Genomic DNA, 23,327 nt, shown 5'->3' with positions numbered 1-23,327 from the left:
GATTTGAGACTGTTGAAGCAGTAAAAGAAAAAGCGATGGAAGTAATGTATGGACTTACCAAAAATGATCTGCAGCATTGCTATGAACAGTGGAAAATTCGTATGGAGCGGTGTAGAGACCAAGGAGGAGAGTACATTGAAGGAGATAACATGAAATTGTAAATAATTGTAAGTAAATGTTTTTTCCAGCATCAGTCCGGTTTTTTTCTAGCCGCACCTCGTATAATTGAAGTTGCAGACAACATAAATATATTGCTCAACAACTGAAAAGCCAGTAAATCTATAAGATTTTTGACACCTGCAGTAAAAAAGCATTACATGAGCTGCAAAGTGAAGGGCTTGTGACGTATGATCAGTTTCATGATATCACCACAGATTTATATGATATCTGCATGGATATATTCATGAATGGTGTGAACCATTTTTTGAATCTGTTCAGCTACTGTGACTGAAATAAGAACAAGATGCTTCAAGTCAATCTAAGAATAATAGACCTAATGAATTATGTGGTACCAATGAGAAATAAGTTTGATTACCTGCATACACATGAGGATGAAGAAAGGGCAAAAAATAACATTAAGACGGCAAAAAGAGCTGTAAGTAAAGAACAAAACAGGAAAGCTATATACACAGTCAGCTGCATTAGCACTGACTGAAATAAACAAAACATTTCTAACATTTCTAGTGATGAAGCAGACACCCAAATGAAAAGCACAGCACCAAATAAAGAAAAAAATAGTAAACAAAGGGGCAGTGATAATTTTGCATGACAATCATGCAAGGAGTATCACTGAAATTGTAAGAAGAAACTATAGTGTAAAGGTATTGGTCTTTATTAAACCTAGTGCTGCATCATCTGAAACACTGAATATGGCAAAATACTCAGAAGGAAACAGTTTGAATCTGATCAATTTTGTAGTGTTACTAGTGGGTTGAACTGGCATGTCCAGAAACCAATCGATTATGGCTGCCACAGCTTTAAAAAATCTACATCAAAAACCTAAGGAACGTGAGTGTAATAATCATAAAAATTCTGCAATGCTTCAACTATCACCATAGTGGTGCATTAAGACAGAAATCTGTGGCACAAATACGAAGTAAAAAGAGAGTGGAGTATGTTTAAGAATGCAGAAACTGAAGGTATACACAGCTTGTGAGAAAGATTTCACACCAATTATGGACTGCACCTTAACAACCTAGCAAAACATTTACTCACAATGAAAGTAATCTCTGCTGTAGGATGACTGGAAATCAGAGGCACATGCAAAGCAGCACACAAGCAATTGCTGATTACAAACTAGTTAACATGAAAAATAAGAAGTGAGATGAAAACACCAACAAAAGCAAATGTGATATGTACTGAGCCTACTGTCATAAATGACAAAAGGCAGTTAATGTCAACACCATGAAGAGGATACTTCCAAATACTGAATCTTCCAAAATCATCACCATCAACAGCAGTAGTAAGCTAACTAAGATAAAAAGCTCCATAGAAAAATCAGCAGCAGCAGATTCTGAAAGTATCCAGAGAATGACCCTGAGACCCAAAATATGTACAATACAATCATCGTCTGAAACAATAGCAGCAAGGACCCAGAGAATGTGACTGGCAGACCATGAAGGGCCACAATACAGGATGAGGGTTTTTCATGGTATCATTGCAGAATGAGGAGAGATCCCTCCCATATGCAAGTAACATGGCCCAGCCCTATAATGATCATTACCTTTATAAGAAGTCTTCCTTCTCTACAAAGAATAGATCCTTTAATATGTTGAAAGAAATAACAAAATCTGGCTCACTGGGTCCAAGTACTACAGAAATAAAATACTTATTGTGCTGTAAATCAATATGTGCCATGTTAGAGATAAGATACTAGAATTAGAACATTATGGTGGAAGGAAGAAAGTGAACATACAAGGGTAAGTCAATTATTATCTGCAACTTAGAGATATTTTTGTTTATTTTGGTTGAACTGTCATTTTACATTGATGATGCATGCTTTGTTTATTTGTTGTTACATCTTTGCAATTTTCAAGCTGCTAGGTTGATTTCTTTGTTGCTGCCATACTGTTAATAATGGCTGCTCTACTGTCTATTTACACCAGAGAAGAGCAACGTTCAGTGATCCATTTTTTGTGGTTGGAAGGCATATCAGGGGCCGAAATTCATCAAAGACTTTTAGTACAGTATGGGAATAGTGTTTTGCCACAACTGAGTGTCTATGAATGGATTGAAAAATTCCAAAATGGTCACACAAGTGTTACACACGATGAAGGAACTGGATGACCATTTACCACCACAAATGAAGAAACCATTGAGAATTGATGTGAAATGATTCTCTTAGACAGATGATTAACTATTGATGAAGTGGCACATCGTCCGCAAATTAGTCATGGTTCTGCCTATGAAATCATCTACAACAGACTTGGGTTTCATAGAGTTTGTGCAAGATGGGTCCCAAAAACCTCACCTGGTTGCATAAACAAATGCACTTGGACATCTGCAAAAAACACTTGGACCACTATGGTAATGAAGGGTACAACTTCTTGGATGGGATCATTACTGGTGATGAAACATGGATTTATCATTATGAGCCAGAGAGTAAATGGCAGAGTATGGACTGGAAACATCCAAATTTGCTATGCAAGAAAAAGTTCAAGACCCAACCATCCACAGGAAAACTGATGCTTACAGTTTTTTGGGATGCACAATGTCCAGTACTGGAACATTATGCGGAAAAGGGCAGAACAATAAACAGTGTATGTTACAGTGAGATGCTTACTGCCAGGCTAAAGCCTGAAATTTGAAGCAAACGCCAAGAATTGCTGTCAAAAGGTGTTGTGTTGTTGTACGACAATGCCCGTCCGCATACTGCTGCCCACACTGCTGAAATGCTCCATAAACTCAAATTTGAAGTACTGGATCATCCTTCATATAGTCCCAATCTTGCCCCTTCTGACTATCACCTGTTAGGTCCACTCAAACAGGTATTAAGGGGCTGTTGATTTACCTCAGATGAAGCAGTGAAAGAAGCTATGCATTCCTGGCTCGCAGCTCAGCCGAGAACCTTCTTTTATGAGGGTATCAGGAAGCTCGTACAGTGATAGACCAAGTGCATTGAAACGCAAGGAGATTATGTCAAAAAATGATGTTCTTGTAAGTTTCCTATTTGATTACAATGAAATTTTATAGCTACTTTGTGGATAATAACTGACTTACGCTCATAGTTTGTATATCAGAACATTGGCTAACTAAACCTGAAATAGACATTTTTTGTCTCTGAGTGATATCAAGTGAAGGTTGATTTCACCAGAGGAAAAGTCATCACAGCATGATGCAAGTTGCTACTTCAAGTGAAAAACTTTCTGCTGATAATGATGCAGGTAGGAAATGTATAGAAAATTTTGAAAACAAAAATAGTCCCAGAAAATAAACTGGTAGCTGATCAACTACACAGTGTTGATTACATGGGGCTAAACAATAAAATGCTCCCCTCAAAAAACCCTTGTCTCAAAGAATGAAACATTCACAGGCAAAAAACTAGTAAAGGACAGGCTGACCACTGCAATATGCAGCAATGCAAGTGGTGACCATAAATTGTCATTGTTTGTAGTCATCAAATCTAAGGAAATGAAGCACTTTCAAAAACATAAACACCTCAGTGCATCCTATTTATTAGAAAACTCAAAAAAATGGTTAGATTAATGTTAATTTGTTTAATGAACAATTTTTGATGCATTTGTTTGGCTGTTAAAAATTATTTGAAATCGAAAAGATCTATCACGCCATGCAGTTGTATTGCTAAGCAATGACCCAAGTCACCCCTATGATTCTGAACTTCAACACGATTACCTACATGATATGTTTTTGCACACACACATACACAGACATGCACCAACACCACCCTCCCATCCCCCACCACACATGACTGCAATAATCCAACCAGTGGACCAGAGTGTTGTTGAGTTGGTTAAAACAATGTTACAGCAAGAAATACCTCAGCACTTTGTTAGAGAAAACAGAGGAGGGTAGTAAACTTCTTGAAGCAATGAAATCCTCAGCATAAACCGTTTGTCAAAAAAGTTTCAGGACAGGCTTTTTTTTCTGAGTTTGTAACACATGACTTTCGCCATGTTTCCACAAAACTCATTTGGTGGCAGGGCTGTGCTTACCAACAAACTGTTTGGGTTTTTGGCGCATCAGTTACTGTGACACAATGGACATTGACTGTGAGCAAAGAGTGAACATCAAATTATGCATTAAGCTTGGGAAAGCCCATAGTGAAATGCATCCAATGATTAAGCAAGCATATGCAGGTGAAGCACTTTCAAGAAGTATATTTTCCTAGTACACAAAAAGGTTCCATGAACCCAGAGATTCAGTGCAAGATGGTACCAGAGCTGGTAGCCCATTTACGGCACATACTGATGCAAATGTGGAGTATATAAGGCAGTTATTGCAAGAAGATCATTATGTTACTGTGCATACAATATTGGTAGAACTTAATTTCAATCATGACATTTATCATAAGATTTTACACAAAGATTTAGAGAAATGAAAACTTAATGCAAAACTTGTCCCTCACACACTAACAGATGAACAGAAAGAGGAAAGATTTGAATTTCTGCTGAGCTACTGGGTGGAGACAGATGTGCTCCACAGTTCCATCAAAAATTATTGCTGAGGATGAAAGTTGGTGCTATGACCCTCATATGGAAGTTCAAAGTGCTGAATGGTGGAGTCCTTGATCACCGGCCTCGAAAAAACCCAAACAACAACCTTCAAGAGCAAAGACGATGATCATACCCTTTGATAGTAAAGGAGTAGTTCATCATCATGAGTATGTTCCTCCAGGTCAAACAGCAAACCAACCTCTTTACATCCAACTCCTGAAACGTTTGCAACAAGCAATTCGATGCTGCTGCCCTGATTTGTGGCATCCTCAGGACTGGTTCTTATTGCATGACAATGGAAGACTCCATATTGCTTTATCTGTTACCAAGTATCTGGCCAGTTATGTTACATCTACATCTATACTTTGCAAACCATCGTGAGGTGCATGCCAGAGGATATGCCCCATTGTACTAGTTATTAGGGTTTTTCCTGTTCTATACACACATGGAGTGAGGGAAGAATGGTTGAATACCTCTGTATGTGCAGTAATTATTTAAATCTTATCCTCATGATCCCTATGTGAGCAATACTTAGGAGGTTGTAGTATATTCCTAGAACAATCATCTACAGCTGGTTCTTGAAACCTTGTCAATAGACTTCCTCTGGTCAGTTTACATCTGTTTTCAAGAGTCTGCTAGTTCACTTCCTTCTGTATCTCTGTGACACTCTCCCATGGATTAAACAAACCTGTAACTATTCATGCTGCCCTTCTCTACATACACCAAATATCCCCTGTTACTCCTATCTGGTTCGGGTCCCACACACTTTGGTGATATTCTAGAACTGGTCACATGAGTGATTTGTAAGGAATCCCTTTAGTAGACTGATTGCACTTCCCCAGTATTCTACAATTAACCTGAAGTGTACCACCTGCTTTACCCATGACAGAACCTATGTGATCATTTCATTCCATATCCCTACAAAGTGTTACACCAAGTATTTGTTGAGTTGGCCAATTCCAAAAGTGACTCATTGATATTATTGTCATAGGATAATACTATGCTTTTTTGTGAAATGCAAAATTTTACATTTCTGAACATTTAGAACAAGTTGCCAATCTCTGCACCATGTTGAAATCTTATCAAGATCAGACTGAATGTTTATTGAATTTCTCTCAGATAATACATAATTGCATCATCTGCAAAAAGCCTGATTTCACTATTGATATTGCCTGCAATGTCATTAATAAACAACATGAATAGCAATGGTCACAATACACTTTCCTGGGGTGCACCCGATGTCACTTCTACATCTGATGATGACGCTCCATCCAATGTAACATGCTGTGTCCTCCATATCAAAAAGTCCCCAATCCAGTCACAAATTTCATTTGATACCCCATAGGATTGCACTTTTGACAATAAGCATAGGTGTGGCACTAACTCAAATGCTTTTTGGAAATTAAGAAACACTGCATCTAAGTGGTTGCCTTGATCCAAAGCTTTTAGTATGTCATGTGAGAAAAGTAGGAGATGGATTTCACACAATCAATGTTTTCAAAAACCTTGTTGGTTGGCATTGAGGAGGTCATCCCCTTCAAGGTACTTCATTATGTTTGAGCTCAAAATATGTTCTAAGGTTCTGCAACAAATCTATGTCAAGCATATTGGACAGTATTATTTGTGCATCACTTTTGCAATCTTTCTTGTAGATGGGGGTGGCCTGTGCCTTTTTCCACTAGCTGGGTGCAGTTTTTTGTTCAAGGATGCTACACAGATAATAGTGAGAGGAGGGGCTCACTCAGCCACAAATTCAGTATAGACTCTGACAGGGATTCCATCGGGCCCTGGAACTTTGTTCAGTTTTAACAATTTCAGCTGTTTCTCAACACCTCTGACACTAATACTTACTTCATTCATCTTTCCAGTGATATGAGGATGAAATTGGAAAAATGGCTAAATGTAAGTGCTGTTGTTTGTTAGGGGTTTAATGTAGACAGAAGTTGTAGCTGGCCTTTGATGATATTTGCCATCCTTTCCAAGTCAATCAGTCCCTCCCGTAGAGCCTTGGCATTTGAGGCAAATACATTTTTTCGGATGCAGACTCTTTACAGCAATACACCACCATTCTCACCCCAGCCTTCACTGGATGTAATTACCCCACCAGCCTAGTTCAAAATCAGATTCCTTCCTAAAATCATGGCCTGAAATGAAATCCATTCTGTCAGAGATTTTTCCCACCACACCTAAAATAGCTTTCCATTGCCATCCCAATCTCTGCAATATTCTTGATAGATGCTATACTTCTTCTGCACTCATCTCCCTACCCTATGGCTCCTACCCCTGTGACTGTCCCCACTGCAAGACTTTCCCTATGCACCCTCCCACCACCACCTATACCAGCCCTGTAACTGTTAAAACATATACTATCAGAGGGAGAGCCACTTGTGAAATGACATTCGGCCTTTTACATCAGCAACACTACCAGCAAATTATCAATAGGATGAATAGGCATAGGCAGAGGGTGTATACTAGCAGGACACAATATCCTGTTGCAGATCATGCTCTACAATAGGGCAATCATGACCCTGGTACCTGTTTCACCACAAGCACCATCTGGATTCTTTCCCCAGACACCAGTTTCTCAGAACACCACAGACGGGAATTAGCATTAAACGTGTTCTTGGTCCTTGCCACCCACCTAGACTTAATTTACATTAATTTCTTTTGTCTCAGTATTTCTTCACAGTAAATACTCTTTCCTTCATCCGTTTTAGTTTTCTACATCTTTCACTGTCTCACCTGCCTATTTTTCACCACTCCTCACCCCTCTCACCTCTGCCACGTACAATGCACTCTTTACTAACTCATGCATGATGTTTAAGAAGTAATCTCTGTCTTGTATATTAACCTGTCTTCCACCTTTAAGCTCTCAGGTTTTCAAATTTCCTCCAATGCAGTCCTCAACAATCAGTCTTTCCTTCTCATCCAGTCCAATAAGTCTCCCCTGACCCACAGTTCTGGGTGACTTTACTGAAATCTATCCCTTTTCCTAAACCTGTCCAGTTCTTTTCCTTAACCCCTCTTCCTTCCCCTCTGACCCTCCTGCCTGAAAAAGGAGCCACTGGCTCCAAAGGCATGCCTTATTATAACTTACTTTTATGTGTTTGTTCTGTTGCCACTTGGTGGGTAGATTTTTTATCCATACAATTAAATTATTTTGTAAAAATTGATTGTTTTCATTGTTATATTTACTACCTACAGGGTATGTAACAGAGAAGAAGTAGTTTGCATGAAATTTGTATAAATACTGTAATTCTGCTGTCAGCAGCTAATGTGTAATACATGTGAATGGAAAAAAAAAATGAAGACATAACGCTACTGAAGGCATCTGGTATTTTTTTCAGCTGTAGGGCATATAATTTTGAGATTTGATCACAAATGGCTCTGGACACATTTGCTACTTTTAAATATGCAGTACATCCTATGGCTTTCTTCAGAGAATACTGAACTGATAGCTCTGTCTATATCTTGGAGAAGAATGTGGAATGTGGAATTTGAGCTCAGAGATTTTTCTGTGTGTGTGTGTGTGTGTGTGTGTGTGTGTGTGTGTGTGTGTGTGTGTGTGTGTGCTTGTGCTTGTCGGAAGGGGGGGGGGGCGAGAGGGAGATGGTGGGGAAGTTGCCCTTTCAGATGTTGGGCAAATTATTATTCGTATAAGTGTTACATTTCACTGAATGATTTTAATTGAGAATCAATGCCTCTTTTTTGCTGACAAATTGAATAACTGTGCAGGCTACCAATATCAGCAGGAACATATATCAGATATGGTGATGTTGGTTGAAACTATTCATTAGTGCACTTTTTAAATTGTAGCTTTAACTACTTGCAAATTAATGTACATAAAATCACATGTAACTTCTAAAGCTCAGTTGCAAAATATATGTTGACTACTGTAATTCCTTATGTTATGACTTACAATAGTGGCATAGCTTAAATATGTTATTTTAAATGTAAAACTAATGTAAATATTAACATGTAGCAGTAGGTACCCATCATAGGTCTTCATGTTTATGATATATCATCGTAATTCTATCTTGCAAAATTTGGCATGTTCCATGTACTAGCAACAAATTTGGATCAACATAATTCACACCAAAATAAATAAGTAAACAAAATACAAAAATACCTTGCATCATCCACTATAAAAGCTGCAATGCTCCAAAACAGCTGCAGTCTGCAGCTTACTGATGAGCCAAAACATTACTACCACTGCCCATCGTGAGACTGAATGGCACCTGGTGTCATTTTGGGCATGTGACAAAGTGAGGAATGTTTATAAGTAGAGCAAAAATGTAGGATGAATCATCCTAACGACAATATGGATTGCAAATTGATAAATCCAATTGACTAAACTGCTCTTGAAAGGGGAACATTGTGATGGCCCAGTGCCTGGGAACAAGCATCTTGGAAATGTGAAGCTTGTTGGCTGCTCACATGCTAGTGTTATGACCATCTAAGGAAAGTGGTTAAAAATGGTGAAACTAATGAATTGGTAACAAGACATTGGATGTCAACAGCTCATCAAAGAATGTAGAGACCAGAGGCTTGCTTACTTTGTAGAGCACGACAGACAGTGGCAATGTTTGGGTATGATGTTCCATGTGAACAGAAGCTCAAAACACATACCACACCACAGATACAGATCAGTGGGGACAATGTAATGCTAAAGGGGGCATTTACCTTAGCGTCCAGTAGAAATGTGGTAGCAATAGCGGACACTACGATGGCTGTGGACTGTGTGAACATTACTGTGGTCATTCATCAAGTCACATTTGACGTCTTCCCTTATGGCGAAGGCACGTTCCAACAGGATAGCTGCCTGTGTCACGCAGTCAGAATCATGCTACAGTGCTTTGAGGAGTATAACAGCAACTCACGTTGATTTTTTTTTTTTTTTTTTTTTTTTTTTGTGCAATAAATTTGCCACATCTCAGCCCCACAAACCACTGGTCAATCGTTTGTGGAATTGTACAAATTACGTGTAGGCATGTAGCGCCACATATCTCTGGAAACCTGTCAAGAACTTGTTAAATCTATGCATGGCAAAAGTGCTGCTATTTTGTGTTTGAATTCTTTTTTTTTTATTTTGAAAAATATTTTTTGTTTAATAGAATTGCTAGCTAGTCCTTATCTTCAAGAGGTGAAACGTTTAGTCTTGATGACAGACACACATAAAATGAAAAGTGATGACACTACCCTTCCTCGAAGACAAGAGAGTGGCAGGTTGGGAAAGGTTAATAAGGAGGACAGACCCTAGGATGAGACTGAGCTACCTAAGTTGAAAGCCAGCTGTACGATCATATTTTTATCACCTACAATGTTCCTGTTCCCTTTATCATGATGATGACACACTTTACAAAACTGAGCAATGGAAAATCCAGGATGGAATGTAAACAACTCAGCACCTCCACTAAATTGTTACTTTACAAAACTGGTTACACATGTGGTTTACGGTGGAATCGACATATCAGATCTAAAAATAATCACAGCTGATTGAAATTGATAACCTATTGGTGTTGTTTCTTGATTGTCATCTCAATAATGAAGAATGTTGGCTTTGATTTAATACCAGTTACATTTCGGACATGTGGCATACAAATCTGCAGTGCTACCAATATTGTGTCTCCAGAGGCTACCACACAGTTTTACATGAGTGCTATCAATAGCAAGTAACTGAGTCTCATGCCATCCCACAACGGGTTCACCTTTAGCAGCAATGATCCATTATATGACTCATTAGCTGAATCTCCCAGCTCTGTTTCATAAACATAATCACAATTTTCTTAACCATCCTAGCGATGACAAGCTTGCATGGGTGGCGCTAGAAGTTTTATGAATTGGTCTTCATTTTCCTACCTTACAGTCAGACCATACTCATAGGTTCAAAATGGTTCAAATGGCTCTGAGCACTATGGGACTCAACTGCTGAGGTCATTAGTCTCCTAGAACTTAGAACTAGTTAAACCTAACTAACCTAAAGACATCACAAACATCCATGCCCGAGGAAGGATTCGAACCTGCGACCGTAGCGGTCTCGCGGTTCCAGACTGCAGCGCCTTTAACTCCACGGCCACTTCGGCCGGCTACTCATCGGTCAGGTCCCATTATTGGGTACCTATTTGGTGAGCAACTTGTTCTGAGAAGTAATATGACATGTTTTATGGACTGAGGGATAACAAATTGTACTGTTCTAATAAATGTTCCTTTCTGCCAACAAACACTATCTGCAATTTATCAGTGCACATTGATTCAAAGTCTCTATCCCCAGCCCTTGATTATAAGCAGATACCATGCTGATCATTACAATTACAACACCAAGCAGCACAGCAACTAATGATGTTTCACTTATTGTGATTATAGTTGTAGATGATTTGATAAGGTACATCATTCTGTGCTGCTCCAACTCCACACTGAAGTTCACCAGTAATTGTTCAGTGGCAACATGTCAGCCTCTTGGCAATCCTTAACCAGATATTTTCTGAGGAACATGCTAGTCAAGGCAACTGCTGAACACTCTCCATATTGCAGAAGGTCAGGTCAACAAGGGTTAGATGTGATCATTTCATGGAGACCTCAAAGGCAGGGCTCAGCCACCAGGCTTAACACAGCACAAGTTGAACTACTTTTGTCCAAATTAAACAAACCAGAGATAAGTGTTGATGTTATGTACCAAATGGCACTTCATACAATCACACGAGCTGTTGGGTCAGTACGATGGCAACCAGTTCCGTCTGACAGTGTTCTTTCTGCCCAGAGTCTGCTCACAACAATACATCCATTGTGATGCTATACAGAGAACTGGAACTCATGTGAGAAGATGATGTGATGCTTCTCCTGAGTGCATTATTGACGTTAGGTGCACCTCTACTGATGTGCCTCTCTCTGCTGCTGTGTTAAGGGCAGCTGGAACAATGGTTACCGTGCTGACAGTCTATGTTTTTGTATAGTCCTGCATGGTTGAGTGAACAATGCTCCCTTTGATCCAGAGGCATGGTGCCATTGAGATCCCACATGGTGATGAATATGGAATCTTGAAATCACTGATTCTGTGTTAGCACGGGAATCATCGGGTCCTTACCAAAGAGAGCAGAATATTGGAGAAAAATAAACTACACTTCAATAGGCCACAATCCTGCTGCTGCCAAGTTTCAAAATATCCTGCTGGCCATTTCTACTTTTATATGAGACATAACACAGTCTCCTCACAAACTACAAACTTTAACATACCATCTAATCTTTCCTTAAATACATAATATAGAAGGCATTACTCCTACTTACTTTGGTTGATAGTGCTGAAATGCTGTTCATTTGCATATCCAAGCATGCAGTACACTTCCTGCTGATTTAATGTTGTTGGATGCTGCCTTGCATTTTAGAGTTTTAATGACCAGTAGTGTACCATTGTGTTTACTTCAGAGATGGTAACCATCACTTGGGTGCTGCAACGCATGTAGAGTCAAGGAAGCAAAGATCTTCCTCTGAGCAAAGATCTTCCAACTTGTGAATCAATAAGTGAATAATATGTAATTCAGCAGTATTTTTTGACAAGAAGTACCAAAATGTGGGACCTCATGATTTTTTGATAAGGGTTCATGGTGCAGCCACCATGATTACATTTAATAGACACCAAATGACATGGATATTTTAAAAGTACAATTCTTGTTGTTTGAAAGGCCTAGGACATTACTATGAGAAAGATTTTGTGTTTATAATTTCCAGTCAGGTACCTGATTAGAGATAATTCTAGGACAAAGACTAAGAAGTTGCTGCCTTTCTCTGCAAACTAAGAGATCCTGTCTTTAAGTTGTGCCAAAGGCCCATTGTCTACTTCCTTTTGCTTCTCCACTCTTCTTTCACATTTCTGCTATGATTTTTAATTTATAATTTGTGTTTTTGGTATCTTACATATTTTCTTATATTAGCTTTATTTTTCTAAAAGGGGGGCTGCTCCTCCTCCACACTTTGTTTCTTCTTTAATATTGCCCTGTTACTGCCTGTATTTCTCTCATATATTCTCCTGTTTCAATTTGTAATTACCTTATCTGTGACATGTCAACAGCCCTTTCTTTGATTTTCAAATCCTCAGGGTTCTGAATCTTGTCTGCTGTTAGCATTTCATTGTGGTATTACTGTGCCTTTCTTGAAAGAAATCTGTAGTGTCTTTCTTACTTAATCTAAAGTAGTTCAGATCTGTTGTTTGTGTCACTTTTTGTTTGTTGTGTTCACTTCTTTACAGTAATATGTCCTCCTTTTCTACTTGTATTAGATCACTGTTTCATATTGAAAGTTACTCTGAAGAGCCAAAGAAACTGGTACGCCAGCCTAATATCATGTAGGGCCCCGACGAGCACACAGAAGTGCTGCAACATGACATGGCATGGATTCGACTAATATCTAAAGTGGTGCTGGAGGGAACTGACACCATGAATCCTGCAGAGCTGTCATAATTCCGTAAGAGTATGAGGGGGTGGAGATCTCTTCTAAGCAGCATGTTGCAAGGTGTACCTGATATGCTCAATAATGTTCATGTCTGGAGAGTTTGATGGCCAGCAGAAGCATTTATAGTCTAAAGTCAGAAGAGTGTTTCTGGAGCCACTCTATAGCAATTCTGGACATATGGGGTGTCACATTGTCCTGCTTGAATTGCCCAAGTCTGTCGGAATGCACAATGGACATGAGTGGATGCATGTGATCAGACAGGATGCTTATGTATGTGTCACCTGTTAAAGTTGTATCTGGACATATCAGGGGTCCCATATCACTCCAACTGCACATGTCCGACACCATTACAGAGCTTTCATCAGCTTGAACAGTGCCCTGCTGACAAGCAGGGTCCATGGATTCATGAGGTTGTCTCAATACCCATACACCTCCATCTGCTCAATACAATTTGAAACAAGACTTGTCCAAGCAAACAACATGTTTCCAGTCATCAACAGTCCAATGTCGGGGTTGATGGGCCCATGCAAGGTGTAAACCTTTGTGTCATGTAGTCATCAAGGGTACTCAAGTGGGCCTTTGGCTCTGAAAGCCCATATCAATGATCTTCCATTGAATGGTTCGCACGCTGACACATGTCGACAGTCCAGCATTAAAATCTGCAGCAATTTGTGGAAGGGTTGCACTTCTGTCATGCCGAACGGTTCTTTTCAATCATTGTGGGCTCATTCTTTCAGGATCTTTTTCCAGCCACAGCGATATTGGGGATTTGATGTTTTACTGGATTCCTGATATTTATGGTACACTCATGAAATGGTCGCATGGGGAAATCCCCACTTCATCTCTGCCTCAGAGGTACTGTGTCCCATTGTTCATGTGATGATTACAACACCACATTCAAACTCACTTAAATCTTGATAACCTGCCACTGTAGCAGCAGTAACCGATCTAATAACTGCGCCAGACACCTGTTGTCTTATATAGGTGTTGCTGACCACAGTGCCATATCCTGCCTGTTTACATGTCTCTGTATTTGAATATGCATGTTTATTCCAGTTCCTTTGGCATTTCATTGTATTTTCCTTACACATGAACTAATAATCAACATATTTTCACTGCAGTTGGCATTTTTACTGTGAATTATTATGGTTATTTTGGTATTGGACTTCATGCATTTCTTTAATGATATAAGTATACTTCACTTTTCTCTGTTATGAAGAAATCCAATGACAGGGTTGATTAATTGATTTGTTATCAGTCCAGTTAAATCATACAGCACAAATTATACAATTTATACTGTACAAGTCAATGAAAAGTTGAAGTAATACATAGTCTTAGCAAATTAAAATTAGATACATATTCTTACAATTTAATTGTTTGAACTAAATCTTCCTATGAAACAACCATATATGTATCTAATGATTCACAGACAGACGTAGGCATTATGAGTAGACTTGCCTTAGATGAATGTGTAAACTCACATACACAACTTATTCTGATATTTTTATATAGTTCTTTATGTTTATGGTCATTTGAATTTATTCTGACTATGTATTAAGTGTCTTCAATACTTGTCTGATTCAACAGCCATTAAAAAGTAATATTTTTTGAAATTTTCAAAATCTGTTTTGCTTATGCTGTAGTGTATTCAATTTACACTTACTTTTTACATTTTATATAATGAAAGACTTCATTTTGCAAAGACTATCATTATTATGTATTTTAATACAGTGTGACAAGCTTTTGTCTTCAAAATTGTCTCTGGCTCTGCACACCCGTGTTCACACAGGAGAAAAGCCTTTTGAATGTGGAGTGTGCCACAAACGTTTTACTCAGAAACCAGCACTTACTTATCATATGCGACTACACACTGGTGAACGTCCTCATATTTGTCGCTTTTGTGGAAAAGGATTCAACTCAAAGGTAAATACACTTAAGAATTAACATGGAGAAATGCAACTATTACTAAAGTGAACACAGTGAAAACAGTGACGCATAATACCTGCCTTAAATCAAGGGGAATATGGACATCAGAGGAAACACAATAAAGAAAATTCTAGTTCACAAGGGTCACTTGTGAGATGAATACTGTAACTACAGAGTTTATCAATGGGAAAAAAATTAATACCATTTATCATAGAAAAAAAAATTCACTAAAGCAAATGTGAAAAATCAGTTAAAGCGTAAAATAAGAAGTTATGAGCCTTTATCTTTTCATAAGGAATATAGTCATTCAGAATAGTAATTTAAACATCATAACAACACTGTGTTACAGGTAGAGCATTAATCTGCCTGTTGACAGACATGTATTTATTGTTTTTCATGAACTTTTTAAGGCTTATGATAGGAAGAGGGCATTCTAATTTCCCTTTTGAGAAAGTTGGAAGTATGGACAATGATACTGCTATGTGCTCCATTCTACAAATTTTATAACTCTGCAAGTAATGGATAGATAGAGATACTTTGATATAGTCTTAGAACAGACTGGCAGCCACTGCTCATAAGTACAGATCTCATGTTCTGAGGCTGATTTCAAATAAACTGTTCACCAATATTGCACAGGTAACTCCCATTCCACTTGTGTCCTTTGACCTAAACTACTTAATAAAGATCTCTTCAAGCCAAATTTATGATAAAGATAGCTGAATCATGGCAGAAAATCTGTGAGATTTAATATCCCAATACATAGAGTAGCACAGTGATGTCACAGAAGCATTATCATTATTCTTCAGAATGTGTTTGTTGTTTTACAGCAGTAAGCAACATTAGTTTGCCTTTTCTTGATTTTCTAAACTTTATTCAGCTTTTCTTTCTATTTCTTAATTTGAGATTTTGTTTATTTATTTATTTACTTGTATTTTTTGGTCTCCATTGCACTACTTCAGTCAATTTTATGAAAACGGTTTTCCAGTTTTCCTTTGGTTCAGTACAGCAGTACTTCTTCATTCTCTCTCATATCAGCTTTATTTCCTCATTTGAAACCACTCTTTCCGCCATTAGTTTGTTGATGTGTGTTTTTAATCTGATTTGTTTTTCTTTGACTCTGTTGATTTCATTTGTTTTGTTTCTCAAACCTTCAATTTTAATTTTTAGTTACCTAATATCTCCCAAAGATTTTGATAATCCATCTGTTTCTCTTAACTGTTCCACAATTTCTCTACTATTCTCATGATAATTCTGTTTCATGACGTTCTAGTTGCATTTATCCCTAATAACAATCATAATCACATCCATTTTGTTGTGTGCTGTTCTATTAGAAAATAGTCTCCAGTGTTTATTTTGTTGGTAATTTTTGTTTATGCATGTTCTGATTATTTTCTTTATATATTGACTGTACTATTACTGTCTATTCCTCTTAGCTGTTTTCTCCCATTACCCTCAAAAGGAAAGTTTAAATAAGTGATGCTAATAAAATAGCAGTCTAACCCAGTGTCATAAGAGAGTGAAAAGATATTGAAAATCTCATGTTGCTCACATGCACTGTAGATTATGTGGCTTTAATAGGTGAATTTGAGGCTATTTCCAATCATGATTTCTTAGGGTTGTATCATTGTATATTCCATGTTCCAACACACAGCTGAACAACATTGAACAAATGGTCATTAAGCTGTTTTTACAGGGAACTGCTCAGAAAATTCTTTTTTGAATCTGACTTCTATTTTGTGTTGGTTATGGTAACTTCTCCTGACATGACTAATTTTGAGTGGATATCGAAATTTGTTAAGAATCTTAGTATTGAAGGTGAATCAATGCAGTCACATGTATTCACACAAATATGTATAAAGTTTATTGCAAGAAGCTTGTTTCATTCCTGCAGTATTCCATTACTAATTTTAAAGTGATTATTTGTTCTGTGCAGTTTGTCTTTGGTCTGAAGCTTTACTGGTGTTCACCAACATTTTGTTCTAGTTGATGTTTTAATCCTACCATATAAAATCGTAGGAAAAATCTTGTAATTGCAGTCCAAAAGACGGTTCTTTCGATTAGGCAACTCTCCATCCAATCCAAATAACGATAGCTGTAGGAGATCCATCAGTGTCAGTGTAAGCTAAAAAGAAATGTGCCCTACAGGCAAGAGTATTATATCCCTACTGATTAACTACCAAAACATTTTTAACAAAGAGCCAGTTTGATGTGCATGTAAAAAACAATAGAGCTCACATAATACTAGGTACAGGTAGCTGATGAAAATGCAAAACTGTTAACAATGAGGTTTTTGAAGTTAATCTAAGTGTGTATCAAAAGGATAGGCTAATGGCAAGTGGAGGTTGTGTATTTGTCACTGTAGACAAGCTATATTTCTTCTGTTTTGTCAGTTTAAGGTTTTAATAATGCCTGACGTCCTTCATTATGAACTTCATCAAAATCTTCAGTCCACCAGGCATGTTTTTTATATATGTTTAATAGGACTAATTTTTCAGCTTTTTGTTTGATGACTGAAGTCAGTTCTTCTAAACTGATCATTAATTTTGTAATTTATAGAAAATTGTCATTTCTGATTAATTTGTATGGGCTGTAATTCCTCTTTTCTTTTTTGATATTTGGTTTTTTCTTCTTTAGAAATGTGAATTTAATTTTGAAATTGACTGTGTAGCTTTATGGGCCTATGTCTATTCCTCTTACTATTTTAACATTGTAGTTTTATCTGTGAAAGGATATGTCCACGCATACATAACTCAGTTTCCATTCTCATTTTCTCCAGTCAGGATATTTCCAAGCTTTAAATTTGTTTGGGCTCCTTTTGAAAAATGTGAATTTAAAGATGAGATTGTGCTGTCTGCAGAGTTCAATGAGGTTTGGCTGTTCTTACTGACATGTTTCCATGTCTACATCTACATAGCCTAAAACTTGCCCCTTCTTTCTTGGCCTCCATTAAAAAAATTTTCTTGCTAAACACTTTCTTCATTAATGGAGGTATGACATTTGTGACAGAGTAATTTTTGTTGTTGTTTATAAAGTTAAAGTTGCAATTTTTTGTGAAAATAGTTTGGGTAAATCTATTATTCTTACATTCATTATGAGCTCTGTTCCTAATTGGGAATACTGTTTCGTAACACTCCTGTTGGCAATCCTGTGCATTTCTAACTGTTAGTTCCTTCATCATGGAGGAAAGAGGGATAGGATTGGGGGATTATAAAGGATAGGCGGGTTCTTAGGCAATAAACAAAATAAACAATGCATTATGTCATTACACTGAAACTAGCATCTTGATCAGCAACCTAGTGACAGCATCTATTTGCAGGCAACTTCTGGAATACTGTTCAATTTATTTTGATCCTAACAGGGGTATTTACCTTTACAAAAGGTTTATTACAATGGTGAAATATTGTGCAGCTTTTGATTACACCGAAAGACATGTGAGCAGAATTAACATTCATTCCACAGGTAAAGTGATTTTTCTTTTCTGAAATGACTTAAGCTATATCTACCTCATAAAACCACACTGAGATTTTGAGATGACAATTTTAATATCCAAATCGCTACAAGGGTGTTCTCTCTAATCAGTGTTTTCTGATATATTAAACTTTTAGTCTTGATACTGATGTGCTATCTGTAGGTCTATTGTATTAAGCAAAACTTATGAAACATGCAGTCTCATTTTGTGCAAATACCAGACATTATGGATAGAAACAGATGTCATTTCTTGTAAAAGGAAACAAAATCACTTTAAATATACCAAATAATTGTCACAAAACTACTTGATGCTTCCTGCCAAACTGATATTTGGTCTTCTACTCAAGTAGAAGTGATAAACGAAATTCTTCATAGTAAATAAAAGTAGGAATTCACTGACAGGCTGTAATTCTGTCATTTGTAAAAGAAAGAACTGTCTGTAGAATGATTCAAACTATCCACTACCCTTTCACCTGACGAAATGTAAAAACAATAATAATCTCATTAAAATTTGGAATTTCAGAAAGAAAAAAAAGAAAGAAAAGTCAGAGCATTTATTATTATTATTATTATTATTATTATTATTACTATTATTATTTATTTTATGGCCTTCATTGGACCACTCTAGTCAAAAATACAAAGTTTTAAATGAGTTGTTACACAGGGATACAATTTGGCTCAACAATAACTTAAAATCATATTTAGGTAATATAATTATTAGAGTCTATTCTTATATGAAAGGTGTTTTGCTCTTCTGTCTGCCCAATATTTCTTCATTCTTTCAGATATTTTCTTTCTTTCTTCATCTGAGACCACTCTTCCTGTACTCCTTTTATTGATTTTCATTTGTAGTCTGGTTTGTGGGTCTAGCAGTATTCTGGTTTTCTCTGTCTTGTTTTTTAGGTCATCTACTGTAATTTGGAGTTCTTTTATATCTTCCTTAATTTCTGTGATCCATTTAATGTCGCTCTTGCTGTTCCACAATTTTTGTATTATTTTTTTACTAATTCTGTTTTCTGGAGTTCTCATCAGATGTCCAAAGAATGAGATGCGTTTCTTCCTGATCCTGTTCATGACGGGTTCTATTTTCTTATATACTGTTTCATTTGATGCTATTCTCCAATGTCCATTTATTTTATACTGTTTATTTATACATGTCCTAATTATTCTTCTTTCTATTTTTAGTATTCTGTCAATTTCTGCTGTATTAGTTGTTTTGAATATAGTTTCAGCTGCATATGTTATTTCTGGTTGTGTAACTTTTTATAGTGTTTTAATTTTGCATCAATAGATAGGCTTGTTTTGTTGTATGTAGTTTTGGTAATGTAGTTTGCGTAGTTCAGTTTTTTTATTCTCTTCTGCCATGATGGCTTCTCATTTAGATTGTATGTTATTATTTTGCCTAAATATTTAAATTTATCAACAATTTTGATTTCCTGTTCTCATATTGTAATTTTGTTTGCAAGTGCTGGATCAGTTAGCATAATCTCCATTTTCTCAAATGATATCCTAAGGCCTACTTTCTCTGTTATTTCTTGTAGTGATTTCACTTGTTTCCTGGCTTCTTGAATGGTGCTGGCTAGGAGAGCAAGATCATCAGCAAATCCAAGCAGTTTAAGCTAATATCATCTTTTGCACTTCCAATTCCTATCATCTTTGGATTGTCCTTGTACCATTCTCTCATTATGTGTTCCAGTGCACAGTTGAACAGTAATGGTGATAGGCAGTCACCTTGTCTTAAGCCTGTTTTTATGAGGAATGGTTCCGAAATTTCTCCTCTAAACTTCACTTTTGATTTGGTGTTGGTTAGAGTGAGTTGTATTATTTTAATTAGTTTTGGATAGAGTCCTAGATTTCTTAAAATTTTTAATACTGAAGGTCTGTGGAGACAGTCATATGCCTTCTTAAAATCTACAAATGTTATTGCCAGAAGTTTGTTCCATTTCTTGTAGTATGCCATAATCAATTTTAAACTAATTATCTGCTCTGCACAGCTTCTCCATGGTCTGAAACATCCCTGATATTCCCCTAACGCCTGTTCTAATTGCTCCTTGATTCTTTCATATAGGATCTTGGATAGAATTTTGTATGTGCAATCTAGGAGAGAGATTCCTCTGTAGTTGTCTGGGATGCTCTTATCTCCCTTTTTGTGTAGTGGGTGGATGATAGCTGTGGTCCAATGTTCGGGGAATCGTTCTGTAACCCAAATTTTTGTTAGCGCCATGTGTAAGGAGGTCTTGAATGTGTCACTTGCATATTTCCACATATCAACAAAAACCTGATCTTCTCCACACGCCTTATAATTTTTTTGTTCTTTAAGAATTTTTTCTACTTCTTGGAAAGTTGGAGGGTCTAGTATAAGTGTAGGGGACTCATATGGTTGTAGTTGTTTCCCAAAGATTTTATAGTAGTTCCTGGAGTTGGTTTTATGATAATTACCTTCTATAGAGTTTATAATATCTTTATGGAATCCTCTCTTGATTCTTCTAATATTTTGTGTGAATTTTTTTCTTTCATTTTTTAGGTTGATGGCATTTTCTTCAGTTTTATGTGTTTGAAACTTTAACCATGCTTGGTGTCTATCTTCATGGAATTTGTCACATTCTGATGTCCACCATGCATGTTTCCTTCGTGGGTTCAAGGGAGCTAGATTCTCTGCTTCTTTTTTAAGATTAGGCACTAGTTGTTCTAGATCATCTGTTAATTTGATGGTTTGTGTTATTTGTTGGTTTTTATTATTTTTAATTAGCTGATGTGGGTCAAACGTCCTTTTTATTTTATTAGTTTTTCTGGTCCTCTTCTTTAATGGAGTGAATGTGATTTTAATTTTAACCATATAATGGTCTGAGCCTGTGTCTACTCCTCTCAGTACTTTAACAGTGTGGATTTTTGTCCATACAGACATGGTCTAGCTGCCACTCCCCCTTCCTCCAGTCTTGATGTTTCCATGTTGTAAGTTTAGTTGGCTTCCTCTTAAAGTATGTTGATTTAGATATAAGGTTGTGTTCTCTGCAGAGTTCTACAAGTCTTTGGCCATTTTTGTTCGTAAATTTATGTGGACTCCATTTTCCAATTATATCTTTATATTTCCTTTCTTTTCCCAACTGAGCATTGAAATCTCCCAATTTTTTATTTACTCAGTTCACAGTTTGTTCTAGAAGGTCCCAAAATTTATTTACCTCTTCCTTTGTTTTTGTTAGACAATTTTTTTCATTTGTTGAGGCATGAGCATTTATTATTGTATAGGTTTTATTCATTGTTTTAAAGCTTAGAGTCGCAATTCTTGGCGATATTGCTTGGAAATCCGTCACTAAATCTATTATTTTTATGTTTACTAAAAACCCTGTTCCAAACTGGGAACATTGCTTCATTGCCCTCGGTCCTGGTTTCCCATTATAATTTCTGTATCCTTGTGATTCGAATGGATCCTCTGTGGTGTTTCTCATTTCTTGGATCCCTGTTATTAAAATTTTTTATTTATTTAGTTCATCTGTGAGCTCCTTGAGTTTTCTGGTCTGAAGTAGTGAGTTTATGTTGTGTGTTGCTATATAATTTATTTGCTCATATTTAATCTTCTTTTGTGTTTTAGTGTGCATTTTGATGGTTGCAAATGCTCCAATTCATTGCTGTCTTTTAGTTGACTACCCACCGAATCTGATGTAGCCTTTTCCTGCCTTTTTGAGCAGGACTGTGGAATTTTTTTCCTAAAAGACCTTTCCATTTTTGACTTTTGAAGGTTGTCAACCTTAGTTGGAGCAAGCTCCGATTTACAACTACAGTTGTTAACCGCAGAGGGTGTGTTTGGTCCACGAGAGCTATTTTATTTCACTCAAGTCTGCCGGAAAATCGGTGAGGACTTCCCTATCCGCCACCTGGGATGCACCACGTAGGAGTATCATCTCTCCTCCTAATATGACAGAATAGTAGGTTCGTGGAGAAAAACATAGCATAATAGTAATACAACAACTCACTGTGTTACTAAAATTGACGTTTAATTTCAGCTACAAATGAGAAAATTGTAACTGCTGGGCCCACTTTGTATAGTACTTAATGGTATAAACTCAGCATCTTGCCTTCTGCCATGTGACTTAAATGTTGGTTAATACCTTAACACAGCATAGATATGAGTGTGTGTAATCTACATATATCTACAGTCCTTGGACTCAAATCCCACACTCAGAGGGGCCAACCCACTCAAATGACAACAGAAGACAAAGATGAAGTGAAAGGGTCAGAGGGAGTATGAAGACAAAAGTATTACAGTGCTAGGAACAGTACCATTTTCAATCCAGAGAAAGACAGAGGACAAAAGGACAGAACGAGAACTGAAACTGCAATAAGAGGTATTGAAATTAGAACTGGTATGAGCAGTGCAATTAAGAACTAAGTGAAAATGGGAAAAGTGAGAGTGGAAAAACTCAAAAGAGAGGGACAGAAAAATGTGAAGATATAAAATAAAGGTAAAGAAAGAGAAGGAAATAAAGGAGAAAGAAAGAATAAACTCTATGTACTTGATCTAAGCTGACACAGACTTTTTCTTCTCTCAAGTTATCCAAAGTTTGGAAAATTATAATGACCTACATCATTAATTAATTTCTGGTTTGAAACTTCCTGGCATATCAAAATTGCGTGCCAGACTAAGACTCAAACTTGGGATCTTTGCCTTTTGAAGGCAAGTACTCAGCTGACTGAGCTATCAAAGCATGAGTCACAACTCTCCCTTACAGGTCTACTTCCACTATTAACTCATCTCCTAACTTCCAAATTGGCAGAAGTAGAGCTGTGACGCCAACTCCTGAGTCATACTTGGGTAGGTCA

At 37.0% G+C, this 23,327-nt stretch overlaps 1 protein-coding gene across 1 annotated transcript in view; it reads left to right on the top strand.

Moving 5' to 3' along the window:
* The window catches only part of LOC124619642 (zinc finger protein OZF-like), a 98,091-nt gene that overhangs the window by 37,814 nt on the left and 36,950 nt on the right, over nucleotides 1-23,327 (top strand). The window contains exon 5 of the mRNA XM_047146201.1: nucleotides 14,847-15,038. Within this exon, the coding sequence (XP_047002157.1) occupies nucleotides 14,847-15,038 (192 nt within the window). The remainder of the gene's footprint in view (nucleotides 1-14,846; nucleotides 15,039-23,327) is intronic.

This window comes from Schistocerca americana, chromosome 1 (assembly GCF_021461395.2).
Source record: "Schistocerca americana isolate TAMUIC-IGC-003095 chromosome 1, iqSchAmer2.1, whole genome shotgun sequence".
Taxonomy (NCBI): domain Eukaryota; kingdom Metazoa; phylum Arthropoda; class Insecta; order Orthoptera; family Acrididae; genus Schistocerca; species Schistocerca americana.
Note: the sequence above shows the minus strand (reverse complement) of the source record. Positions and strands in the feature narration are given on the sequence as shown.